This window comes from Bicyclus anynana, chromosome 8 (genome assembly GCF_947172395.1).
Source record: "Bicyclus anynana chromosome 8, ilBicAnyn1.1, whole genome shotgun sequence".
Taxonomy (NCBI): Eukaryota; Metazoa; Arthropoda; class Insecta; order Lepidoptera; family Nymphalidae; genus Bicyclus; species Bicyclus anynana.
Window position 1 is genome coordinate 5770555 of NC_069090.1, and position 25300 is coordinate 5795854.

Sequence of the window (25300 nt, forward strand, 5' to 3'; positions counted from 1 at the left end):
TATTCATATCTAAAACATGATGGTGAATCAATTTATAATAACTGACATGTCAACAAACTTATGTTTTATAAGATATTAATAAAATTATTTTCTTGATGTGAATAAGTCTATCATTTTGCAAACAAATTTATTACTTCTTTTTTTTTAAATTTTTAACAATATAAGTATTTTATACAAAACATTATAAAAAAAAATTTCACCCTCCCGCTGCGGGACATTTGAGTGTCCAAGCAACCGGTGGTCAGGGCTGCAGAGTGAGGAACCTCCTCATAATACGCGCCGTCTCAAGAATCACTGCCTTTTGTATCCGACTCTTGATCCAACAGTTAAGCGAAAGCTTTTTAAGGTGTTGGTCGAAGCTTTTCGCTATAAGACCATTGACTGAAACAACTATCGGAACAATAATAGTTGACTCAACATTCCACATGGCGGTAATCTCGTGAGCATGGTCCAAGTATTTTGATACTTTTTCCTTTTCGGCTTTAACCAGATTATCGTCATGTGGAACAGTAATATCAACAATTATTGCACGACGCACTGACCGATCGACTAGCACTATATCAGGTCTATTGGCTACAATAAATAAATAAATAATTAAATACCCTGACCCTTTCGAATATTAGGGACTAGCGGATGTCTAGGAGAAAATCTTTGGAGTATTTCAATTTTAATACTGTTTTTCTAATGTTTCAATTAATTTTTATGATCTCAGGTTTAAAATTATTAAAATCCTTGCACTTCCTGTCTATTAATTTTGTTTTTACTGAGAAAATAGTTATTATACCAAAAATTCTAGACAAACTTTGAGTTTTAATTTCTGTATGTTCTGCTATCTTCTCCAAGCTCCCTTTTGTCTAAATCAAGATTCATCAAATTCGTTCAGCTGTGAATATTACGAGTAACAGACATACTTTTGCATTCATTAATGTCAAAAATTAGTATGGAACAATGTGTCAAATAGGAAAAATTATCAAAATTTTCTGAATTTTTTATACACACTGTATTTTAACGTTCATAATTATGCATTCTACCACCTCTCATCTGGGATAAAAAGGAAAAACAACATTATTTTAAAGTATTTATTAGTTTATATTAATTAATTAAAATTAAGCATCAATAATACGTTTTGCACTTTGCACCAACTGGTTTTGAAAGAAAAAGCTCTTGTTAACTAAAAGAAATAATGTTAGAAGTAAATAAGGCAGTATAATTATTTTTATGCCAACAGTACTAATTATATTATCCTTTAAGGCTAGACATTCCAGCTCTCATTATTTCATCGACAAGAAGGAGATTGCTGGCAATAACAGAACACGAGTTCAAGATCTGCTTCTTCACAATGTAGTTGTCATAAATCCCCAGATCAGCTGGTTTAATGGCTTCACCAGTGCTAAGATCTAAGCCAATAGGATCAGGGCTTAAACGCGACTCCTCTTGAAGTTTTACAATAGTATCTTGAGCATCATATCCAGAATTGACAGCTAAAGTTTTTGGAATAACCAGTAAAGCTTCAGCATATGCTTGGATACCGAGACGAGATTTTCCTTTAACAGAATCCTTGTATTTCTGCAGTTCAATGTTAGCTTTAATCTCAAAAGCTCCAGCACCGGGTACCAAACATTTATCCTCAATTGCATTGTTGATCGCTCTAAGGCCATCACGTACAGCATCTTTGATCTGTGTAAGAGTGTGCTTATTAGGGCCTTTGATGAGAATTGTCACCGACTGAGGGTTCTTACACTCTTCGACAAAGGTGTATTTGTCTTCTCCTAGTATGTGTTCGTAAACAAGTCCAGCATATCCAAGGTGTTCTTCTGACAGATCATCCACTGAATTCATAGCAGTACCACCGCACGCTAATGCTAGACGTTCCATGTTGCGCCTCTTAGCTCTACGCAAAGCAATGATACCCTCTTTAGCAAAGGCATCAAGTGAAAGAGGATCAACACCCTTCTGATTTATAACCACAAATGTTTTATTGGTACCATCACATAATTTCTTCTTCAAAGCAATTATCTGCAATCAAAAATATTCACATTACATAAAGGTATTGTCTGCTTATTATAAACTGTCATAATTGGTGATCATGATAAAAAATGTTAAAATTTTTATGATAAAACTTATATACAAGTGCTTTAATTATGTTCACATATTGTTATTATACATATTCTCTAGTGTTGTCTGTTTATTTGGTTTTTTTTTATTGGGTCCCTATTTTGTCTTAACTTTCGGCTTAGATATCACATTAATATATTATGATATAGATGTCTAATCTCTCTATAAAGGAGGAACAATAATGGATTTTTCATACCTTTTTAACTCTTTGATCAATAAAATCTCTCTCTGCTGCAATAAGCTTCTCCCTGTCTTCTGCTGATTTATAGAAGAAACCAGAATTGACTTCAGTTTTTTCATACTCAAGTGATACATTGCACGTCAGTATGTAAGCGTTCTCGACACGCTTGGGCATGTCAGGATGACGGGCACCATGGTCCATTACTAAACCTGAAAATTATTATTTTATTGAAACATGGTATATCTTAATTTCTAATTATAACAATTATGATTCTATAGGCTAATATCATAACTTTGTATTCTGGTATACGAGTCTCACAGTAACACTCAAAGAGATACCAGAATCTAGTATTCCGCACAATACTAATATTCCAGATATATTCAATTTAAACAAAATCTAGTATTACATAAAACACAAGAGTAGACTGCAAGAAACATCAACTGTGGAAATTGTGTGGTAAAAAATAGTATAGGAGTCAACAAGGTACATTCTTCACTCATTCTTTCGTTCCAGCACTTTCATTCTCATAACCCAAACACAATTCTATATATTAGGATAGGTGTTGATTCCAGGCGAATTATGTGTTTTTTTATGTTCTTGATAAAACAGGCGGCACCTTATCTAGATTTTCTATTTTACTCGACTACTATAGCATAGCTTCTCTTATAAACATTATTACAAAGTGCAAGAACTAATCTTTTAAATCAATTAATATTTAAACTATACTTAACAGTTGTTTAAATTTTCCCTTGAAATTGGTAATGACAATTCTATTAAGATCGAAAAGTCCATAAAAATCAATGATTAGATACCTTTGATAAGGGTAGTCTCAGTGGCAGTCTTATGTTGCATCTCCATGAGTTCTACCATGTGAAGATCGACATGCTTGTCTGGCGTGCGTATCGCCAGCACAGCATCCACACATGCTGCGGTTAACACATCAGCTAGACTCGGATGAACCTGCAGCAATGTTATAAATAAATATACATGTTATTAGTGTAGTAGTAGGTGATCCAACTTGATATGAGATTCAATCATAGATGTAAAGAGTTTCAATCTCAAATAACTGTGTCTTTAGACAGCATTTATTGAACTAGCAAACATAATATTATTGTAATTTTTTCAAATGCATAAAATTACAATAATAGACATTCATGGATTCATGGATTTAAGTTGCTTTGTGGTACATCTTTACTATTATGTTAACTAGTCACTCAACTCAATTTACTGTGTTACAACTGGTTGTAACCTTAGCTACTTTTGTGTGAGACTATCACATTCCAGACATGATGTCCAGATATATGCTCTCTCCCAATCAATTTACAATTTAAGGAGGAAGCCTGAAACTGGCACCAGTTACTATTAAGTTACAGATTAAAATGTTAGCTTGGTTTGGACCTATAGTGCGTTCCTGGGCGAACGGGTCAGCCTATAATGCTGCTGAGAAGGGGCTAGCCAAAACCAAATTAGCCACAATTTAATGTATGTGTGCTATGAATATTACCTTGGTCTTCAAAGAAGTACGAGCAACATCAAGTAGATTCTCCCTCTTGATCTCAATTGGAACTTTCATAGTTTCCAAAATTTCAAGAGCCTTGTTCCGCGCTACATCATAACCTTCAGTAAGGATTCTTGGATGCAAACCTAAAAACAAAAAATGAGAATGTAGTCCACCATTCCAATTACATATACCTATGCCCTTGAAAGTTTTGTATATTTTAGAAATCACTTAATAAGTTATGATGTGGTCCATAACTTTCATTATATTAATCAAATGAACTGGGAGGGACACATACCCAGCACTGGTGTGCACAAGGATTCCAACTAGGGTAGGCGCTATAAATACAAAATGCGCAAAATGAAAAATTCCTTCTCCAATATAGATTCATGAGCCCACTGAGTAGTTAGTAAATATTTTCATCTATGAAGTGTACATGATAGCTGTGATAGCCCAGTGGATATGACTTCTGCCCCCAATTCCGGAGGGTGTGGGTTCGAGTTTGGTCCGGGGCATGCACCTCTAACTCTTCAATTGTGTGCATTTAAAAATTAAATATCACATGTCTCAACCAGTGAAGGAAAAACATTGTGAGAAAACCTGCATACCAGTAAATTTTCTTAATTCTCTGCATGTGTGAAGTCTGCCAATCCGCATTGAGCCAGTGTGTGAGCCAGGTGGACTATTGACCTAACCCCTCTCATTCTGAGAGGAAACTTGAGCTCAGCACTGAGCCGAATGTGGGTTAATAATGATGAACGATGATGAAGTGTACACCAGTCACCACTGATACACGGTCCCCTCTACCTTAACATGTTTACCAGAAGCCTATAGCAAATTATTCATGCTTTTTTGAGCACCTTCAAAGCATGCTTTCATTCATCATTGCTTTCCAAACTGCATGTAATGCGAGTGCAAAACTTTGTTTAAAATTCATTACCTTCACTAATGTAAATATCAGCCTGCTTCAATAACTCTCCAATCAGTAGAACAGTGGAGGTGGTGCCATCACCCGTCGCGTCATCCTGCGCGGTAGAAGCACGAGCGATGAGCGACGCAGTTGGATGCTGGATCTGCATCTCGTGAAGCAATACGTTTCCATCTTTGGTAATCTTTATGTCGCCAGCACCAGACACCAACCTTTTGTAAAAATATATTCTCAGTCTTATTTATAAATTGATGGAACGCATTGCGGACCAAGCACTTCATTATGAAGCATATCCAATGATAATTCCTGATACTTTGAGAGTAGGTGTGATTTTTAACCCGGTGACTAGCGGCCACATGATTTTTAAAGTCTGTATTATTAGTCAAAATTTAGGTTTACCGCTCTATAAATTTATTCACTTTGAAGATACTGTTAAAATTAATTATTTTGAACAGATCGTGCTAATAAACATTCTGAATAAGTAAAAAAATATTGTGAACTTACATTTTCATTGTGCCTTTGGGACCGAGGTTAGTTTTCATTACATCTTGAATACCTTTTGCGGCCGACATGTTTACAGCTAAAGCTTGAGCTGCTCTCGCAAACTCAGCTTTGGGATTTAATAGGCTTATTGCGGACATTGTTTTAGATTATTGAATACAAAATTAAGAAAAACTTAATCAAACCACAATTACAGTCACACTCGAACGAAAACGGTGGCCATAGACAAAGACAATTTTTTAAGTTCTGCGGCCATAGAGGAGATTAATTCTTTCGCAAGGATGTCTTCGGCTTTTGGTTCTAGAATCGAAACGATTTGAGTCTAACTAAACCTAGGATCAAAGAATTAATCTTAAATAAAAATAAAAAGTTGTCTTTTACTTTTTAATTTATTTGAGCCTAAAATAAATAGGCTTTGGTAGATCTTGAAGAACTAGTATCCATGGCTGTACAACAAATAAAAAAAAACGTCACTTGTCGTCTGTAGCTTCTACTGTCAATTTCCTATTGGAAAAAAAATAAAAATATTCAATATGGCTGTTGATCATAGGACGTGCGCTGTCAGCTGTAATATTTTTTTATTTCTTTGTATTTATTACGCCTAAAAATGTTGTGATCACTATAAATACGTGAATATGGGTGTGAGAGATTCAAAACCGAGTTTTATTTCTTACGACGATGCGGCGAAGCGAGGTATTTGGTGATATTTAAATGAAGTGCGTTGTATTTTCCGAAGAAACATTGCCAATTTGGTGTTTAATTTGCAGTGTCTGATAGTGAGTTGAGGCGTATACGTGAGGCGTTTAAGCGATGTGCCGGGGCGAACGGGTCGGCCTTGAGTCTGGAAGCTTTCGTCCACGAAGTGTTGTGTGATGGAGTCCCGCACGAGGTATCAGAGTGGCTGTATCAAGCTTGTGGTGGAACCAAACGAGGCATTACGTTTAAAGACTTGCTCTGCGGTGTCGTGGTGCTTACCAAAGGCAATATCGAGGAGAAAATAAAGTAAGGAGTGCCACAACCATTTTTATAATCAAATTCTTCACTTGAATCATTGCTTGATAAACTGCAGTTCTGATATTTACATATTTATTTTATTACAATAAAGTGCTGAACCAAAAAAATAAAGAAATTCTTTTAGTAAATTATTAAGTTACTTCATAGTTAGTTATAAGTTTTTTTTTCGGTCCATAAACAGATTCCTCTGGACATTATATGTCAACAATCAAAATGATAACAGCACATACATTTATAAGAGAGATTTTGCAAGAGCCTTACACTTGGAGAACACATCCTTACATATCACAGAAGCCCACCGAACGATTGAAATATTAACAAGCTTATTTGGGAGTGGGGAAAAGGTCACATTTGACCAGTTCCGGTCTTGGCTGCTCATACATAAAGGTGCTACAGTGCTATCCAAGTGGCTGCTCTGTGATAAAGGCAATGTTGCACAGGATTTGGAGACCCCTACCTTCTATCAGAGCCTAGCTGGTGTCACACACTTAGAAGAAAGAGTAAGTTTCAATATTTTTTTTTGCGTCCAGTTATATAACCTGTGTGTATTAACTTGACACCTGGCTACCAAACACATCCATGCAAATACAGTGCAAACATTATTTGAGCTAGGTGTCAAATTAGTTTGCACAAACTGTAACTATTAGCGACGAGTCACTTGACATTAAACTAATTGATGTTCGTGTTGTAGTTTTTTGGGTACAACACAACTCTTCTATAGTGGATAGCTTGAGCCTTTTGGTCTTACCCGGCGTAATTAGCAATTTGGCAGAACTATTTGTTAAGACTAAGACCATTTGTTATTATGCAAGACTGTTTATTTAGTATGTATTATTATATTAAATTTAAATTTTAAACCAAACAAAAGGCCAGAATAAATAATTATGCATTGTCTCCTCTCATGTTTCATAATGAATCCTTGGAAAAAGTTATTAAAAGTTTTAAACCTCAACACATTCCTTCTTTCATCAAGGATCTACTGACCAATATACTAAGAGTGCTTATTTTACTAACATGGATGTTTATTGTACCTACATATTATATGAGCATCAATACTGATAAGACTAGACCTATGGATACCTAGTCTGATAGAGAAAGAAGTTATCTAAATTGATATACTATATATATTAGTAATAAATAAGATTCTTGTGTTGATAAAACAGTAAGATACTGAGAAATGGAATTTCTATTAATATTGCCTTAAAACTGTTGTTCATTCAAAACATAGCTTAATTACCCTTTGGATTTGATGATTTTCAATTGTTTTTCTATTAAGTTTGGATACTTTATTACTAAAATTGGCAATATGTATTTTTATTTAATTATTATTTGCAATGCACTAAAAGGTTTTTGACTTCATGCAATATCCATCAATGCACCATTAATTTGACCATTGATCATTGACAGACTCAAAGTTAGTGAATAAGGCAGTTGATAAGTTTGCTTTGGGTTTTTTTGTTTCTATGTATGTATTTTATTGTTATAAATCCAGCATGTATTTTAATATAAGCATATTACTTTTCAACACATAATCCATTACTGACTCATCATAAAGTAAAGAAGAATAAATATTTTTACAATAATTTGTTGATAAATAACCACACTGTCTGGTCTGTGGTGGATATGTTAATTATTCTAAATAATAATGATATCACAGTCAAAAGTGATCATTTGTAAGCAAAAAAAAAATTCCACTGAATTACTTATTTGACTTAAATGTTGATTTTAAAATCATGGCCAAATATGAAGCAGTTTTTTATATTCATTAACTAAATTATATTATGGTGAAACTGTAAAGTCTCATAAAACAGTATATACATACATATTGTATTGTAAGTTTCATTGTACTTACTATTAACTAAATGAAATTAAGTCACCTTTCTGCACCTCAGTTTCAACATGTTAGTAACATTTCTAATGGTATATATAGTCTTTGTGCTTCTATGCTTTGTGCATTGTTTTAATCACTGTGTATTTGGATTCTGCATGCCCGCTGTATGCAAGAATGAGTGTGTGCAAGGCTTATTTCGAGTTTCTATAACACAAGAGAAATTTCTCCCAACTTTACTGGCTAACAGTAATTTGAAATAGTAATAGACATTTTCAAAGCTCAACTGGTGAAATAATACTATAATGCTAATTTGTGCCATCAGGCAGCATTGCTTGGCTGGCTTGGTTTCAGTTAGAATGGTGTGGTTGTGAGTGTCATAAGTTTACATGTGTAGGGCAGCACATTGTACAATGTGTTTCTTCCATGTCCTGTAACATTGTTCTATATTGGAGATGGTATTCCATTTAACATTAGGTGGGCCATCTGTTACAAGTGGTATTACAGGTGGTATTAACATTAATTAATTATTTATGTTATTGTAGAGGGGCGGTATTAGTATAGGTATAAATAAGAGGGTATTTGATGACTTGTGCTCAGTATGCTTATTAGGCACTGTAGACACCGTCATGCTGCCAGTCGCGTTTGTGATTTTATGCAATAATGTTTTGTGTTGTAATTATTGATAATGTTTTTTTATTGTTTATCATAAATTGTTTAGTGTGGGCATGGAGAATATGTTGGGTAGGGAAGGAGTGTTGATGCATTTTAAAGGGATCCCTTTAAACCTACTCCCAAGGTCGCAAGACCTGGGACCTGCTCGAGGTGTTTCTTCTTCTTCTACTTGTACTATTAAAAAAATCAAAATGAAAGATAATCTCAATGTTTTCTTTTGAACAGGCTTACTGTACATAAACCAATGGAATGTTTATCAACAAACAAATTAATAATCAGGGTATTTAGAATAGTTTTATTCAACTTGTTCTTAAATTAATGACAATAAATTTGATAAATAATCTTAGAACAAATAGATAATTTATTTAATATCTTTTAAATAATATTTTATAAAATAACAATAAATTTTAATTTTGTTTGTAAACATACCACATCGAGTTTGGCTTTTGTATAGTTAGTTATATGCCTAACTAGTGGAGAGAGGACAATTAATTAATACTTGCATATTGTTACCTAACCATTATCTCTCACATTGTCTTTTTGTCTTATCTTTATGTATGTTTATATGGCAACAACCCCAAGCAAAAGTAATTTTTCTTATTAATTAGCTAACATACATTTCTGTGTTCTTCAATTGAGTGTACAAAGTAATTAATTACAATTTTATCTTTGAGGTCTCCATTTTGATTTATTTATAAATGCATTATATTCTTATGATGACCTACTGTGGATGAGTTAATTTATTAATATTGTAATGATCATTTTGTTAAGTTTGAATGGCTTTATTTTCAATAGCTTTGTGTATTTCATTAGTGAAAAAAAAATTATAAACCATATTTTTATTTATAAAAAAAAATTGTTTGCTTGCAATTACTTATATTCAAACATTTTTTTTTATTAAATGTGTCGAAATCGAAACTAACACCGTGATAGTTAGTTCCCTCCTGTGATACTTGTAAGTGGTTTTATTGAGGAAATATATAAACTAACCGCAGTTTTAGACTCTTATCGCATACTTATTAGCAGTGGGTTTTACGCGAGCAAACACAGGTTTAAAAGGAAAAAGTATATTATTACTAAACTAGTAAAAATTTTAATCGTTTTCCTTTCCTTATGGCCCATTTGGCCCTCTGTGTTATGTCATTCGCCGTCAGTGGTCACAGGCCTCCTTTCTTATAGTAGAGTTGAAACCCACCACACTACTCTAATGTTTATTCGATTTCACGACTTCACGACATCGTACCGGAACGTTAAATCGCTCGACGGTACGCCTTTGCCGATAACAAGCCACGACCGAATTGTCGAAAAAACAATCGGCCCAGCCATAGATCGAATCCAGGACCTCCGTCTTGTAAATCCACGGAGGTCGTCAAAAAAAGCTACGCTTGCAGCAGGCTTTGATTTATTAGAGCCCTTAGACCTCTTTAATCCGCCTTTAGACCTCAATAATCCAGCCCTTACAGTAGTATCTCTGTAAAAATGGAGTAACTTCTCCCGTTTTCCCAACATTTCCCTTCACTGCTCTGCTCCTATTGATCGCAGCGTGATGAAAGTATACTATATATAACCTGCCCAGGAGTATGAAGAATAATTGTACCAAGTTGTCTAGTAGTTTTTGTTTCTATAACGATCATACAGACAGACAAAAATTTTACTGATTGCATTTTTGGCATCAGTATTGATCACTAATCAGCTCCTGATAGTTATTTTGGAAATATATTTCATGTACAGAATTGACCTCTCTACAGATTTATTAAAAAGTATAAAAGATAGATAAAAGTTGTTATTACTACATTTACCTTAAATTATATAATCCGCGCGTACGCAATACACACTCGCCCTTATAGGTTGCTAAAGTTCGGCCATTGATCTGCAAACTGAAAACCAGTTCCGCCAAGGTTAGATAAGCAAGCTTATTTGACGTGCCTGTGGAAAATGCAACATTACCCCTAAGGCTCTCATTCCATTGAGGATAAGCAAAATATCCCTGCGATAGAGCGATGCTAAGCTACACTTACACCGAGATCCTGAACCCTTGAAACCTGCAACTTTCCAAAGCTACCAAAGTTATAACTCCATAAGCGCCATTCGCACGAGAGTTTTTTTAACAGACGTTATAAAAGCGTTCAAATACAACAAATGCATTCCCAAGTATATTAAGTACTTCACACGACAAATGGGTTCGATTCCCACAACTGGAAAAGATTGGTGTGTTGAGCATGGGCGTTATCTAGTGTCTGGGTGTATTTATACATTATATATAAGTATTTATATGTAGTTTAAAGATATAATATATAGTAAAATCCTACACCCAGACAAAATAGCCTAGCAGGATCGTGATGTTTGATCCTTACAAAAGGCCTATGTCATGTGGATGTCTGTCAATTAATCCACAATAATAATAAATAAGTCCACAAATTATATCATCATCATTGCTGATATTTGATTTAATTGAAGATCTGAACCCTTGAAACCTTCCAAAGCCACAACGCTTTTTTTATTCTCTACAAGTTAGCCCTTGACTACAATCTGGTATACCTATTAATTAACCGATATTCATGAGACTGACACTGGAAGATAGAGAATGTGATGAGAGAGCAACGTATTATAGGCTACTTAATTAAACAATAGTTTCCACAAACAATGGTTTTCAAAGAACAAACGCAAAAAGCCCTAACCACTCGGTAATTTACTATTAAAAGTTTTACTTTAATAAAGAAATCATGAAAGTTTGACTACAACGATTTACCACATTTTTAATCCATCTTTAAAGTCTCCAAAGCAATGATCGTTGACCATACATCCTGAGTTTTATGACATTTTTTGAAACCTTATAATTGGTTTGTTTGTTCGTTTTCTTTCTTGTTAAATAAGGCTGTGGTTATGTGAAAAAAATAATACAATAAAATACTGCTTCAAGTGTTACTTCGCCGCTTACTCACCGGCGAACTTTTTGAGCAAGAGGGATAAAAAAATTACCTATTTAATTATTTATAAATCATATTATCATCTCCATATACGGGGGTATACTTGGGTTCCGGCCGACGTTATATTGGTCGGTGGACCCCTTTTTTTTCTTACCCTGAAGACCCATTACAATTCTGTATTGGAGCAAGAAGTTCCCATCTTGTAAATTTTTTACGTACAGTGCCTACACTGGTTAACAACCTTAAGCACGCTACACTTTGCGAGCCCTGCTACCCTATAGTTAAGCCACTGAAATAAATATTGAAAATTAAAAGAAAACACTATCTTGTAAGCGCGTAAGTCTGAGCGTAATTTTTTTTTCAGGATATAATAGAGCTAGAGAAATGTTTTTGGTCCCTTCGCAACGCGGCGCCAACTGGGGAGCTGGATGCTACCAGCATGCGTGGTCTCCTGTCCCCACCCCTACCTCGAGCTGCCTTCGAGGGTACCTTCCTCGCTTTTGATGAGAACAGAGACGGCCATATTGACTTCAAGGAACTCTGTTGTGGTCTTAGTGCAGCCTGCAGGGGACCCACTACTGAGAGACTAAAATGTGAGTCTATTGAATTATTTTTGTCTATCAATATTACTTACTTTATGCCTGTTTGTAGTTATTGCTGGGATTATAAATTGCAGTATTTCTTTGCGTGTTAATTACTTATAATTGTAATTTTATAACTCATGAACGGGCTCGCCTATCCAAACCAGATGTTTAGGCTTTGTTCGGACTATTTAGTAGATGGCTTATGTGATGTTTGCAGAAAATCGGTGTAGCGGTTCTTCATTTATCACATTTTTCGTAACAAAAGAATTCAGGGGTAGGGTAGGGGTAGTGTAGGGTAGGGATAGGGAAGAAGTGCACATAAGTCAAAGCGAAGCTTGACCGGGTCAGCTAGTGTGCTGTATTTCCTTTTGTTTAAATACAAATATATTTGTCACTTTTTTTAAATATAACCATTATACCCGACCCGTTGCCCCTATAATGGTACGCGTCCACATATCCGCATCGTACGACTGTACGAGTAAGTATCGGATCCATCGCATCAATAATAGAGTTTATTTGTATTATTTTTAATTACCGCTTACTTGTTTGCCCGCAAATCCGGTAAAAACGCATTCCTTTCGAACGATAACTCATATAAAAAAAGAAATGTCGCAGTTAACTGGTTTTAAATCTAAAACGACATTTATTTATATAGAAAACACATTCTGGAAGCTATTTGTACACACATCTCTGTGTCTACATGGATCTGATAAAATCGCTTGACGTCAGGTGACGTTCGTATTTACAGTATCGTGTTAGTAAAGATAATATCTTTTTGACAACAATTTTGGCTGAGTGATGGTAATTTATTGTAATTTGTACACTAATATTATATAGAGGAAAGATTTGATTGTATGTTTGCATTGAATAGGCTCTGAAACTACTGGACTTATTTGAAAAATTCTTTCACCAGTGGAAAGCTTCATTATTAAGGAGTAACATAGGCTATATTTTATCCTCGTATTGCCACGGAAATGAGAATATATACATAAAGTTTTTTTTTTTTTTTTTTTTTATTCTTTACAAGTTAGCCCTTGACTACAATCTCACCTGATGGTAAGTGATGATGCAGTCTAAGATGGAAGCGAGCTAACTTGTTAGGAGGAGGATGAAAATCCACACCCCTTTCGGTTTCTACACGGCATCGTACCGGAACGCTAAATCGCTTGACGGTACGTCTTTGCCGGTAGGGTGGTAACTAGCCACGGCCGAAGCCTCCCACCAGCCAGACCTGAACAAATTAAGAAAATCTCAATCTGCCCAGCCGGGGATCGAACCCAGGACCTCCGTTTTGTAAATCCACCGCGCATACCACTGCGCCACGGAGGCCGTCAAAAAAGTAAAAAAAGTAGACAGTAGTGGAGTCCCGTGTCTCCTCTTGCATGGGATTCGGTTATTTTTTTTTTAATAATAGTAGCTTGATTTATGTAGCAACATGAACTGGGGCCTTTATCTAGGTAATGCTACATATCGCAGGATATTGTTCTAGTGCATATGCTTCACTTACTTCTACCGCATTTACAAGTAAACTACCCAGATTTTTTTTTAATTAACCAATATGTAAGGTCATACTATTTATTCACTATTATTGTGTGGTCTTTAGGTATATTTGTTTCATATCACGGCACAAAAAGATCAACAAATAAATAAGATACGTTAATTGGAAAAAAGGATATTAATGTTAGGAAAAAAGCAATATGCCACAACCTCTGGGATTTTGTTATTCATACGTGTCCATTACTTACTCGTAATTATATCAGTACCTGAATACTGAAGCTTGCTTGTATATTACGACATTTTTAGTTTAAAATACCAAGCCTAGTTTACAGTCTCTTTAATTATTTATTGTATTGTTGGTAATACATCTTGTAGTTGGTTGTAACATAATGTGTTGGTAAAACAATAGTACTAATTATAGTTGGGCGCAATCTTTATGACGTCTCCAATATAAGCCGCAAGTACGCATAATATTGTTAATTATAACTAGGCTTTGTTTTTTTAAATTAAAAATGTCAAAATACACAAGCAAGTTTCAGTATGCAGACACTGATTGAATTACGAGTAAGACGGCCTCCGTGGCGCAGTGGTATGCGCGGTGGATTTACGAGACGGAGGTCCTGGGTTCGATCCCCGGCTGGGCAGATTGAGATTTTCTTAATTTGTCCAGGTCTGGCTGGTGGGAGGCTTCGGCCGTGGCTAGTTACCACCCTACTGTAGAAACCGAAAGGGGTGTGGATTTTCATCCTCCTCCTAACAAGTTAGCCCGCTTCCATCTTAGACTGCATCATCACTTACCATCAGGTGAGATTGTAGTCAAGGGCTAACTTGTAAAGAAAAAAAAAAAAAGTATATTAATGGACTACGCGCAATTCATACGTAAAATACGTTATAATCAAATCGCGTGAGGCATCTTCGGATGAGCAGTCTTCACGCCCCTGCGTAACCAGGGCCTGTAGCCAAGTGGCACGTCGATTCTTTTTCTACAAACGCTAACGCTTCGAAAACTAGAAAAATGTATGGAAATGACAGATCCGATCGACAACTTGACCACATGACCTGTCGATAGCAAATGTCATTCGTTTTTGAATTTTCGAAGCGTTTGCGATCGTAGAAAGAGAATTGTCGTGCCACTTAGCTACAGGCCCTACCTAAAATCTTGTAATGTGCAGCTTAAGAGTGTGCAATATGTAACTTGGTGGTTACAAATGGTTCTGGATTTCAGATTCTGGAAAAGTTAGGAGCCTGATATTTGGGTAAATGATATTTCAAAGTGTTAGCTTCGTTATGACTATTCAAAATACACAATTTGTAAAACTCTTCTCGATAGTTTATTTTTTTGAAAAATACATGTTTTGCTCACATTTTGCTTTCAATCTCAGGAAAAGCAAACTTATTTTCTTAAATTTTTATTTTGTATAGAAAATTAGGCATATATCTTGAACACGGCCATTTTGTTTTTCGTTATGTTGTTTAATTTATTTATGTTATTTAATTAGGTAAAAATGGTTTTGGCGCTCACGTCATAAAATTTGCGTCGAGCGTCAATCGCTCCGTGTTTTTCACTCACGTGAAAGTCATAATTCGGCGTCTAATTTGCGCTTCGAATTTTATCCATATCGTACCGACGCGCTGCGCGCTCTTAACGCACGATGTTCGGATACATCATAAAGATTGCATCCGACTACAGCTAAGGTAGTACCTACGCATTGCATTGTACTTTGTGTAACAGCCGAGATGAGCGTACACACAAGTAATCCGCCTGTAATAAAATACTCGTAACTGAAACGACTGCCACCTTTTGTATGACACGTGCAATGTTCATCTTTCATTAATATGAAACTCGCTCAATTTCATGATCATTTTATGATGCTATAAATAGTTTACGAGATATTGTTGTTATATTTTTAATGATTGTGAAGAAACGAAACATTCAAGTATTTAATTGACTTCGCGAAGTGATTTAAGTAGGAATAAACAAACAGTATAAAACATATAATTGAAGTTCTTTGTGTTTTTTTTATAATCTACTAGCGGACGACCGCGACTTCGTCCGCGTGGAATTCAGTTTTTCACAAATCCCGCAGGATCCATGGAGTTTTCCGAGATGAAAAATAGCCTATGTGTTAATCATGAAATCCAAATTTCAGCCAAAACGCTTCAGTAGCCGCAAGAGATATAGTGCACAAGTGTGTGCGCAAGCATCGATATAAATCGTTAGATGGGCCCCTCCATACTAAAGAACGCGCAATTTTGCAAAGACGTGCACGCACATCTTCTCTTAGTACGTAACAAGCTCATGCTGTGAGTGGACGTGGACTTGAAAAAATATTTACAGTTTTTTTTTTATTTTAACCCCTGAATTATGCCTTCGTGTTCATTTTGGAAGTGTAAAAACACAAGCCACAACATGAATAAGGAGAAATGTGTTACGAGTGATGACGTACTCAATGTGCGAAACCAATGACAATTCCGCGACGCTTTGAGGCCCATCTAACGATCTACGATCGATGTGCGCAAGCACAATTGCATTCTCTATTCCCACACTCACGTAGTCCGATGGGACGCAGGCCGACACGACCGGACCATCGTGTCCAGTAATGTATAAATAGCTCAACAGTAGTCAAGCCTTAATAGCACAACGGTAAGAGCGGTTAGAGTCATCACCGAGGGGTGGTGGTTCGATCCTCACCCCGTTGGTCTATTGTCGTACCCACTCCTAGCACAGTCTTTCCCGGCTAGTTGGAGGGGAATGTGAATATTGGTCATATTATAAAAGATATGGCAAATATTCTTTTAAAAAAAAATACCTACATATAACATGAAGGGAATTCTTTTTTGTACAAGTGAAAGGACGGTTCTACAATAATTTATTTTCAATTTCGTGCACAACAACCTTGCATTTCCTGTTACTTATCTTTGATTGTGTGAACTCTGTTCCGATTTTTTAAATAAGAGTTCTCAACAAAGAGGTCCTCGGTTCGATTCCTAGCATGAGCCACTGTAGGATTTTATGATTTCTAAATTCGCTCAGGTCTGGTCTTCTGGACATTAGTTCGTAGCTACCACCCTACTGGCAAAAAACGTACCTCCAAGCGACTTAGCGTTCCGGTATGACATCGGTATATTATTCTACCTGGTAGAAACTTGTGCCTCTTCCAAGTAAGCTCTCATCTTTGGCTGCATCATCACTTATCATCAGGTGTGATCGGGCTAACTTGTCAAAATAAAAAAGAAACTTTGATCCTTTGCTGATAATTGTATTTGATTTAAACATGCTTCCGGACTACGGTGGGTAATGTTTTTAATAATTATCAAGTACTTACTGTCCACAAGTTGTAAATAATGACGCAATTTATGGTGGAAGAGTACCTACCTACCTACAGCGATATGGCGCTTACATGTTGAGTCAATACCAAGAACTGCTTCATTTTATCTTATACTAACATACACCGCACGGTTTCACTTGCGTAGTTCCCATTCCAGTGGGAATACGTATAAAATAGGTGAAGATGTATTCTATTGATAAAATTATTTTCACAATTCAGTAGCTACAGAAATTATGCCTGCAACCTCACAAACTTTACCTATTTATATTATTCGTATACAAGTATAAGTTCGATGAAGTTTGAAGACTACAAAGCTACTACTAAATAACTCCGCCTTCTGAACTGGTGGTACAGTATAGATAGAGTAGGTGTAACATAAAGTCTTGAGGTTTCAAAATTGCTTCTACTAAGACTAAACGAAACGAACTTTCGAAATTTTCATTGAAAGATGTTTATTTGCGCATATGTGTTAAGTTATTTTCCAGTCCAGTGTAATATAGCGCACAAAGTTGGCAGAAGTTGTCCGGTATAATATAGTGCACAAACTTGGCAGAACTTTTTCTGTATAATAATTGGCAAAAGTTATAACGCACATAATTGGCAAAAGTTGTCCTGTGTAACATAGCGCATAAAGTTGGCAGAAGTTGTCCTGTGTAATATAGCGTATAAAGTTGGCAGAAGTTGTCCTTTGTAATATAGCGCATAAAGTTGGCAGAAGTTGTCCTGTGTAATATAGCGCACAAAGTTGGCAGAAGTTGTCCTGTGTAATAAAGCGCATAAAGTTGGCAGAAGTGGTCTTGTGTAATATACCGCAGAAAGTTAGCAGAAGTTGTCCTTTGTAATATAGCGCATAAAGTTGTCAGAGTTTGTCCTGTGTAATATAGCGCATAAAGTTGGCAGACGTTGTCCTGTATAGCGCATAAAATGGGCAAAAGTTGTTCTGTGCAATATACCGCAGAAAGTTAGCAGAAGTTGTCCTGTGTAACATAGCGCACAAAGTTGGCAGAAGTACAAGTCAACATTTACAAATATTATAATGAGGTAACGTTTGTTGTAGGGGATAAGCTCTGAATCTACTGAACTCAGTGCGTCGGCTACGTTAAGAATACAAATGCTAAATGGCTTGGATCAATTATATTAGATAGATTATCTGTAGATTTCCAACACAGCTGATTCCTACCACTAGATCTCGTTGGAGTTGAGCATTAATTTATTACTGGTGTATTTTCTAACTTGGTGTGCTTAAGAGGATAAAGTCAACCGAGCCTATTTCACATGGATACTATTGACTGATCTCATCTAGATATCGAACCTCTGCGGTTTTTGAACAACTTCACCACATATTATCAAGACTTGGTAGTTTTGATAACGCAATACAATTAAAAGCAGACGTCTGTTGTCTCCAAAAAGCGCTAAATCATTGTTACTTGGAAGACGTAACGTCCCTCAAGGTCGAGCTATTTATACTCTTGCTTGAACAATTCATGTTAATACCTAATTAGATGCGAATTCTTGCAAGATCTTTATTCAACTTGTTCCTTTCGTACCAACGTCTGTCTTTCCTGTACAAAATTTGTTGTCCATTTTTACAACTTCCTTGTATCTGATTAAATTGCAATTCGGCATAAATATACAATTAAAGTAAATTAAATACTTTATTTAAAGTTATTTAAAAATATATTTAAAATGCAAGCATTAATATAAATGCTTTAACATTTTATACATCAATGTATAAAAAATAACCCAAATTTAATGAGTTTATCTTGTTTAGGGAAACGGGAGTAATCTACATAAATAAAAATGAATTGCTGTTCGTTAGTCTCGCTAAAACTCGAGAACGGCTTAACGGATTTATCTTATCTTGGTCTTGAAATGTTCGTGGAGATGTAGGGAAGGTTTAAAAGGTGAGAAAAAAATCAAATAATTTCCGGGAAAACCCTAAAAACTGCCCTTTTCTATTTCCCATACAAACGTTTAAGAGTCAATCGGTAGTGTAGGATAGGGGTAGGGTAGGGGTAGGGGTAGGGTGGGGTAGGGTAGGGGTAGGGTAGGGTAGGGTAGAGTAGAGATAGAGAATAAGTGCACTTATGTCAAAACTAAGCTTGACCGGGTCCACTAGTCTACTATATAAAAATAAGTCGGGTTTTCCTTTCTGACGCACTCCAGAACGCACGAACCGATTTCCACGGTTTTGCATTCGTTGGAAAGGTCTCGGGCTCCGTGAGGTTTATAGCAAAGAAAATTTAGGAAAAATTTCAACGTAACTACCTCTACCCTATCCCTACGGTAGGGTAGAGGTAGTTAAAAGTTTACATCGAGTTTCCGCTAGTCATTAATAATTTGTAATTTATAAGTATAACTAACAGACGCCCCGCGATTTCTACCGTGTAGTTCTCGTTCCCTTAGGAATACGGGGATAAAATATAGCCTATAGCACACGGGGACAGTGTAGCTTCCCAACAGGGAAAGAATTTTTCAAATTGGTTTAGTAGTTTCGAAGACTATTTAATTTCTTTTTGCTATACTATTAGTATAGAAGTACGCCTGCGACTCTCATCTTTACCTGTACTCACGCTTGATAGTAAGCGATGATATAGTCTATGGTGGAACGCGCTTGCCTAGAAGATGTCTATTCACTCTCGACTTGAAGATACCCATGTTGTAGGAGAAAACGGAAGCTGGAAGAGCATTCCACATCTTTACAATGCGTAGGTATAAGGAAAGAGGAACTAAACCGCTTAGTACGCGTCCGAGGAGGATATCGATGGCTTTATATTGTAATTAAGACTTCCGAACCTATGCGGTGGTAGAGTTATTATAATCAGACAAACTTAACATTTAAAAACTGTTTGTTAACTGAGCCTACTTGAAATAAACGAATTTAAATGTGAAATTTGCAATATTTGCCGTTTTTTAGTAAAATGTGATGCCGCATCTTTCGCTTACACTATACTAGCAAATTGTACTTATGTGTTGTGGTAAAATTAACATAACTTAAACATCCCATGTTACTTATAATTGTACATCCCATTTGATGTTATTTAAACCTTAATCATTCAAATGAAATCGAAATAAAAATACACGAGCTTACCAAACCTTTTGCGAAAAAATTAAATTACGCCGATGTACTGTCTCTCATGACAAATCAAAATCATGGGTTTTATTCTAAGAAGCTGCATTCCATTGCTTAAAATAAAATTTTTGTTTTTGAGGTTTCAAGTTTGTTGAATGTTTTGTCATTTTGAATCTGTTATGAGCTTTGAAAGATACTTCATAGTTATCGTTATTCTGTGTGCCCTACAAGGTATTGCTATGGTATGTGTGATTCTTTTTATATAAGTAGGAACAATTGACAGGACACAGCAGGCTATCGACCTGATGGTAAGTGGAATACCATTGGCTATGAATATTTGTGGTAAACAAGAAAAAAATAAACCTTGGCTGAGTTTGTTGTGGGCTCTTCTCAGACCAAGGCTTCGTTCTTAATAAAAGAAAGAAAGAAAAGAAAGAAAATAAATTTATTAAAATCTAAAAGTTACAGACAGTCAGTACCCTATCCTTATGACAGCATGTCTGTCTGTAACCCTTAAAAAGAAAGGGTGCACAGCTCAGCATATGCCGTGCACTACGTACAAGTATAATACACGGCGCTGATTTTCAGCTGAGACCCGTGTGACGTCACAATATTTCCAATATTCCTATTCCCCTCCAACTAGTCGGGAAAGGCTGTATTAGGAGTGGGTACGACAATAGACCAACGGGAAGGGGATCGAACCACCACTCCTTAGTGATGAGTCCGACCGCTCTTAGATTTGAGCTATTGAGTTTTAGACTTTATTTACCATGACATAACTTGACATCACAAAAGTGCTTGTAATCATCGATCTCCTTTAAGGAGGTCAATGTTGTAAACTAAGCCTTATTAAAATAAATTAATTTTGAATTTTATAAAGAGATCAATACTTCGCTGGGCAAGGCTGTAGCGATCCCGTCGCTTTTCAAAAATTATCGTATATAAAAAAGTTGAGCGTTTCATCAAGATGAAGCTACTCACGATAAATTAACTTGTCAGTAATCAATTGTAAAAATACTCCCCGGATCCTGAACCACTTGTTTTTATACTGTACTAAATTCCTGAGCGATGAATATAATTTCTATGCACTAGGCTATACAACGTCGTGTCCACTTACAAAACGCTGTTCAAACAGCGCTCGCTTCAAACGATATCGACTATCGACTACCTACTCGTTTATATACAGATGAAATACACGCAATCGATAAGCTATCTATATTATCGGCGTTCCCAATTCAATACGATGTCATCATGTCAATTATTAATCAGGAGATAGTGAATTTGCATTGGCGCCTATTAACTAACAATTACATGTTTATTAAAGCCAGTGAAATCAATATCTGTGCATTATAAATAACCTTGATATACTAAGTATTTATTGCTATGACTGTTACATGTAAAGTTATAATGCCTCGATTAGGTTTTAGGATTATTAGGACTACAATGAAATTATTGATGTGACTTAAGTCTGGTATTATAGGTAACTAGCTGACGCCGCGCGGTTTTACCCGCGTGGTTCCCGTTCCCGTAGGAATACGGGGATAATATATAGCCTATAGCCTTCCTCGATAAATGGGCAATCTAACAGTAAAAGAATTTTTCAAATCGGAGCAGTAGTTCCTGAGATTAGCGCGTTCAATCAAACAATCAAACAAACAAACAAACTCTTCAGCTTTATAATATTAGTATAGATATGACCGACTACGGAGCAAGGCCTCCTATAGGAGAGAGCAAAGATTAAAATTTTTATTTTTATCTATTAGACATGTCAATAACGCGTCAAAACAGAGACGGCAAAGGTGGCTGTTTTTAAATTGTATATAAATTAGGAGTATGCTAATAGTAAAACAATTTTGAAAAAGTAACAGGAAATCTGCGATCATTACTTTCGGCGCTACAGGGATTTAAAGGGTCAGTTTTGCGGCGCTGCCGCGGATCCCTGAACAACGCCCCATACAAAATAGTACGATTTAATGACGTCGTAGGTTCATAATGATCGTTAGATATGTATCGGGCGGTCCAACAAAATTACTAATATCTTTGTTATTTATGCGTTTATGTTTATAGTTCATTTATTGAAAGATGTCACATTTAATGTAAGGCTAAAACTGTATGAATTTTCATCTAATTACGATAAAAGATTATTAATGGATTTTTAAATTTTATAATCTTATTTATTTTGCAAATATCCAGTCGATCTTTGCTTTTTATGTATAAATTAGTTAACATTGACCTTAGTTACCCGAATGTATCATAAAAATCAATACATATATTCAAACCTAGTCATCATCCCTATTGTCTTCATTTCATTGAATCGTTCAGTAGAACGAAAAATTATTTTCTTATATGACTCGTGTAAAGTTGTTTACTATGCGACTAATTAAAATTAAGACAATTAGCCACTTTTGCTCGCCTCAGTTTCGAAGCGCTAGTGACATACCTAATCGTTGCTTTGCATGAATAAAATATTTAGGTATCAAAATGGGCTTAGTCACGATGGAAATTACATTAATACAAACATACATACATACTCGAATATTATAAAGCAAGGCAAGCTCATATCTTACGATAGACAATATCTACGGACAATATTCGTAGCAGAAATCCGTCATGCATCGTAAAGTACTGGTTTAGATTAACATAGAAATACAAATTAGCATAGAGACAATCAGGACCCAATCCAACTGTGTAATACGATATATTTGTAACAATATATCATGTAGGTAAAATTTAAGAGTACATAAAAACTATTGGAGACCGAAACGTTTAAGTATCAAAGTTCTAATTTAAATGAGACTGCTTGGCACTTGCTTAGTGTACAAAATTACATTGCGCATGTAGTAACATACTTGTTTATAATTAGGGTTCCGTCATATCAAGACAAATTTGTCCGATCACTTGTGCAACTGACAAGACCGTTTAACTCAGGAATGCAAAAATTCTTATGTACGTAAAAAAATCTAACTTATAACACAACGCAATCTAAAAGTAAACTAGATACGATCGCTTATCCTACTAATATTATAAAAGCGAAAGTTTGTATGGATTTTTGGATGTTTGTTACTCTTTAACGCCGCTACTATTGAAGCGATTTGGCTGAAATTTGGAATGGAAATAGATTTTACTCTGGATTAACACATAGGCTACTTTTTATCCCGAAAAAATCCATGGCTTCCCGAGACTTGCAAAAACTGATGATTTTGATTTTGGATGTTTGTTACTCTTTCACGCCTCGACTAATGAACCGAATTAGCTGAAATTTTATATTGAGATATATTATAGCCTGGATTAACTATCCATGGTTCCCGAGGGATTTGTGAAAAACTATATTCCACGCGTACGAAGTTGCGGGCGTCCGCTAGTGATGAATATTTTTGAGACTCGCAAGTGAATCATAAGCTATAGATAGGGGGTATACCTACTTCCCGTCTACCTACACTCATGAAATTTGCCAAGATCCTAACGTTTTATTAGTACAAGTAATGTTTTTACAACGGTACATTATTGTTTTGTTTATGTCGTTGGATGGAAACAGTTTTTAAGTTAAGTTTAATTAAAAAAATGTACAGAACCCTGAGTGCATTAGTCTGTCTCACACTTGTGTGTTTTCCTTGTAAATTATTGAGTTAATGCCCCCGCCTGGCCAAAGTGCGATTACGAAAGATTATCTAGTATTATGTGCTTACTTAGTATACGTTTTAGATTTTTCATCATAGTAAGCGTTTCTTGAGGTATTATTTTAATTATATGTGTTATTGTTTGTACATTTGCGTCACTGCATTACGGTTGTTTTGATTGCTTTTAATAGCTCTGTGACATAGTAAAGAGATACATATAATACCTATGAGTATATATATTAAAATTTAATATTATAAACGCGAAATTAACTTTTTTTTTATTCTTTACAAATTAGCCCTTGACTACAATCTCACCTGATGGTACCACCTGGTGGATGGTGATGATGCAGTCTAAGATGGAAGCGGGCTAATTTGTTAAGAGGAGGATGAGAATCCACACCCCTTTTGGTTTCTACACGACATCGTACCGGAACGCTAAATCGCTTGGCGGTACTTCTTTGTCGGTAGAGTGGTAACTAACCGCGATCGAAGCCTCCAACCAGCCAGACCTCGACTAATTAAGAAAATCTCAATCGGCCCAACCGGGGATCGAACCCGGGGCCTCCGTTTTGCGCCATGGAGGCCTTCAAAACTTTGTCTTTGGGTTACTTCGAATTTTTTTATCCAATTTTGATGAATTATAGTACAAATACAGTTCGGATAAAGATTTAGTTATTTACTAACAGCCGATGTTACTTTGCGGATGTGCCTAAATTTTAACGAACAACTAGCGGACGCCCGCGACTTCGTCCGCGTGGAATTCAGTTTTTCACAAATCCTGCGGGAAGCATGGATTTTTCCGGGATCAAACGTAGCCTATGTGTTAATCCAGAGTAAAATCTATTTCTATTCCAAATTTCAGCCAAATCGCTTCAGTAGCCGCAACGTAAAAGAGGAACAAACATACTTACACACAAACTTTATAATATTAGTGAACAACTAGCGGACCCTATCAAGCTTCGCTTTGACTCATTCCCTACCCTTATCCTATTCTACTCCTACCCTACTCCTACCCTACACCTACCCTACACCTACCCTACACCTACCCTACTCCCAACCTACACTTACCTTCTCCTACCACTACTTACCCAAGCTACAATCTCACCTGATGGTAAGTGATGATGCAGTCTATGATGGAAGCGGACTAACTTGTTAGGAGGAGGATGAAAATCCACACCCCTTTCGGTTTCTACACGGCATCGTACCGGAACGCTAAATCGTCTTTGCCGGTAGGGTGGTAACTAGCCACGGCCGAAGCCTCCCACCAGCTAAACTTGTTTTGTTTATTGATTGATTGTTTATTCCGAACTTGGCCCTATTTTCACAAATAGCAAACTTATATTGCACGTTATATAAGAACGATAATGATCACCTAATCATATATGCATTCTAATTTGTTTCCTTTTCCGATACATTGATTGACAGTTTCCCATCGACTTATAAATTAGCATTCCGTCTAATATCACCGAACCGTTATACTGAGTGGATTGTGTTATCGTTATCGAGAACTACGAATTTCCGGCCATTTTGCTA

The 25300-nt window shown here is 35.9% G+C and overlaps 2 protein-coding genes across 5 annotated transcripts in view; one reads left to right on the forward strand and one right to left on the reverse strand.

The window, feature by feature from the left end:
• Positions 1–1065: 1065 nt before the first annotated feature.
• LOC112048044 (T-complex protein 1 subunit zeta) lies at positions 1066–5466 on the reverse strand. Its single transcript, XM_024085395.2, has 6 exons — positions 5227–5466; positions 4735–4934; positions 3801–3940; positions 3109–3256; positions 2312–2505; positions 1066–2016 (listed from the first exon to the last, which is right to left on the reverse strand). Exons 1-6 carry the CDS (start codon positions 5361–5363, stop codon positions 1240–1242), a joined length of 1596 nt encoding a protein of 531 aa, XP_023941163.2. The 5' UTR covers positions 5364–5466; the 3' UTR covers positions 1066–1239.
• A 278-nt stretch (positions 5467–5744) lies between these two features.
• LOC112051627 (ubiquitin carboxyl-terminal hydrolase 32) overlaps positions 5745–25300 on the forward strand; it is a 59094-nt gene continuing 39538 nt past the window's right edge. For 3 of the 4 annotated variants that reach the window (XM_052883205.1, XM_052883208.1, XM_052883206.1), the window contains exons 1-4: positions 5745–5916; positions 5991–6225; positions 6419–6737; positions 12032–12260. In XM_052883205.1, coding sequence (XP_052739165.1) covers positions 5859–5916; positions 5991–6225; positions 6419–6737; positions 12032–12260 — 841 coding nt within the window. In that variant the 5' untranslated portion in view covers positions 5745–5858. The remainder of the gene's footprint in view (positions 5917–5990; positions 6226–6418; positions 6738–12031; positions 12261–25300) is intronic. The other variant, XM_052883207.1, reaches the window with a different exon arrangement.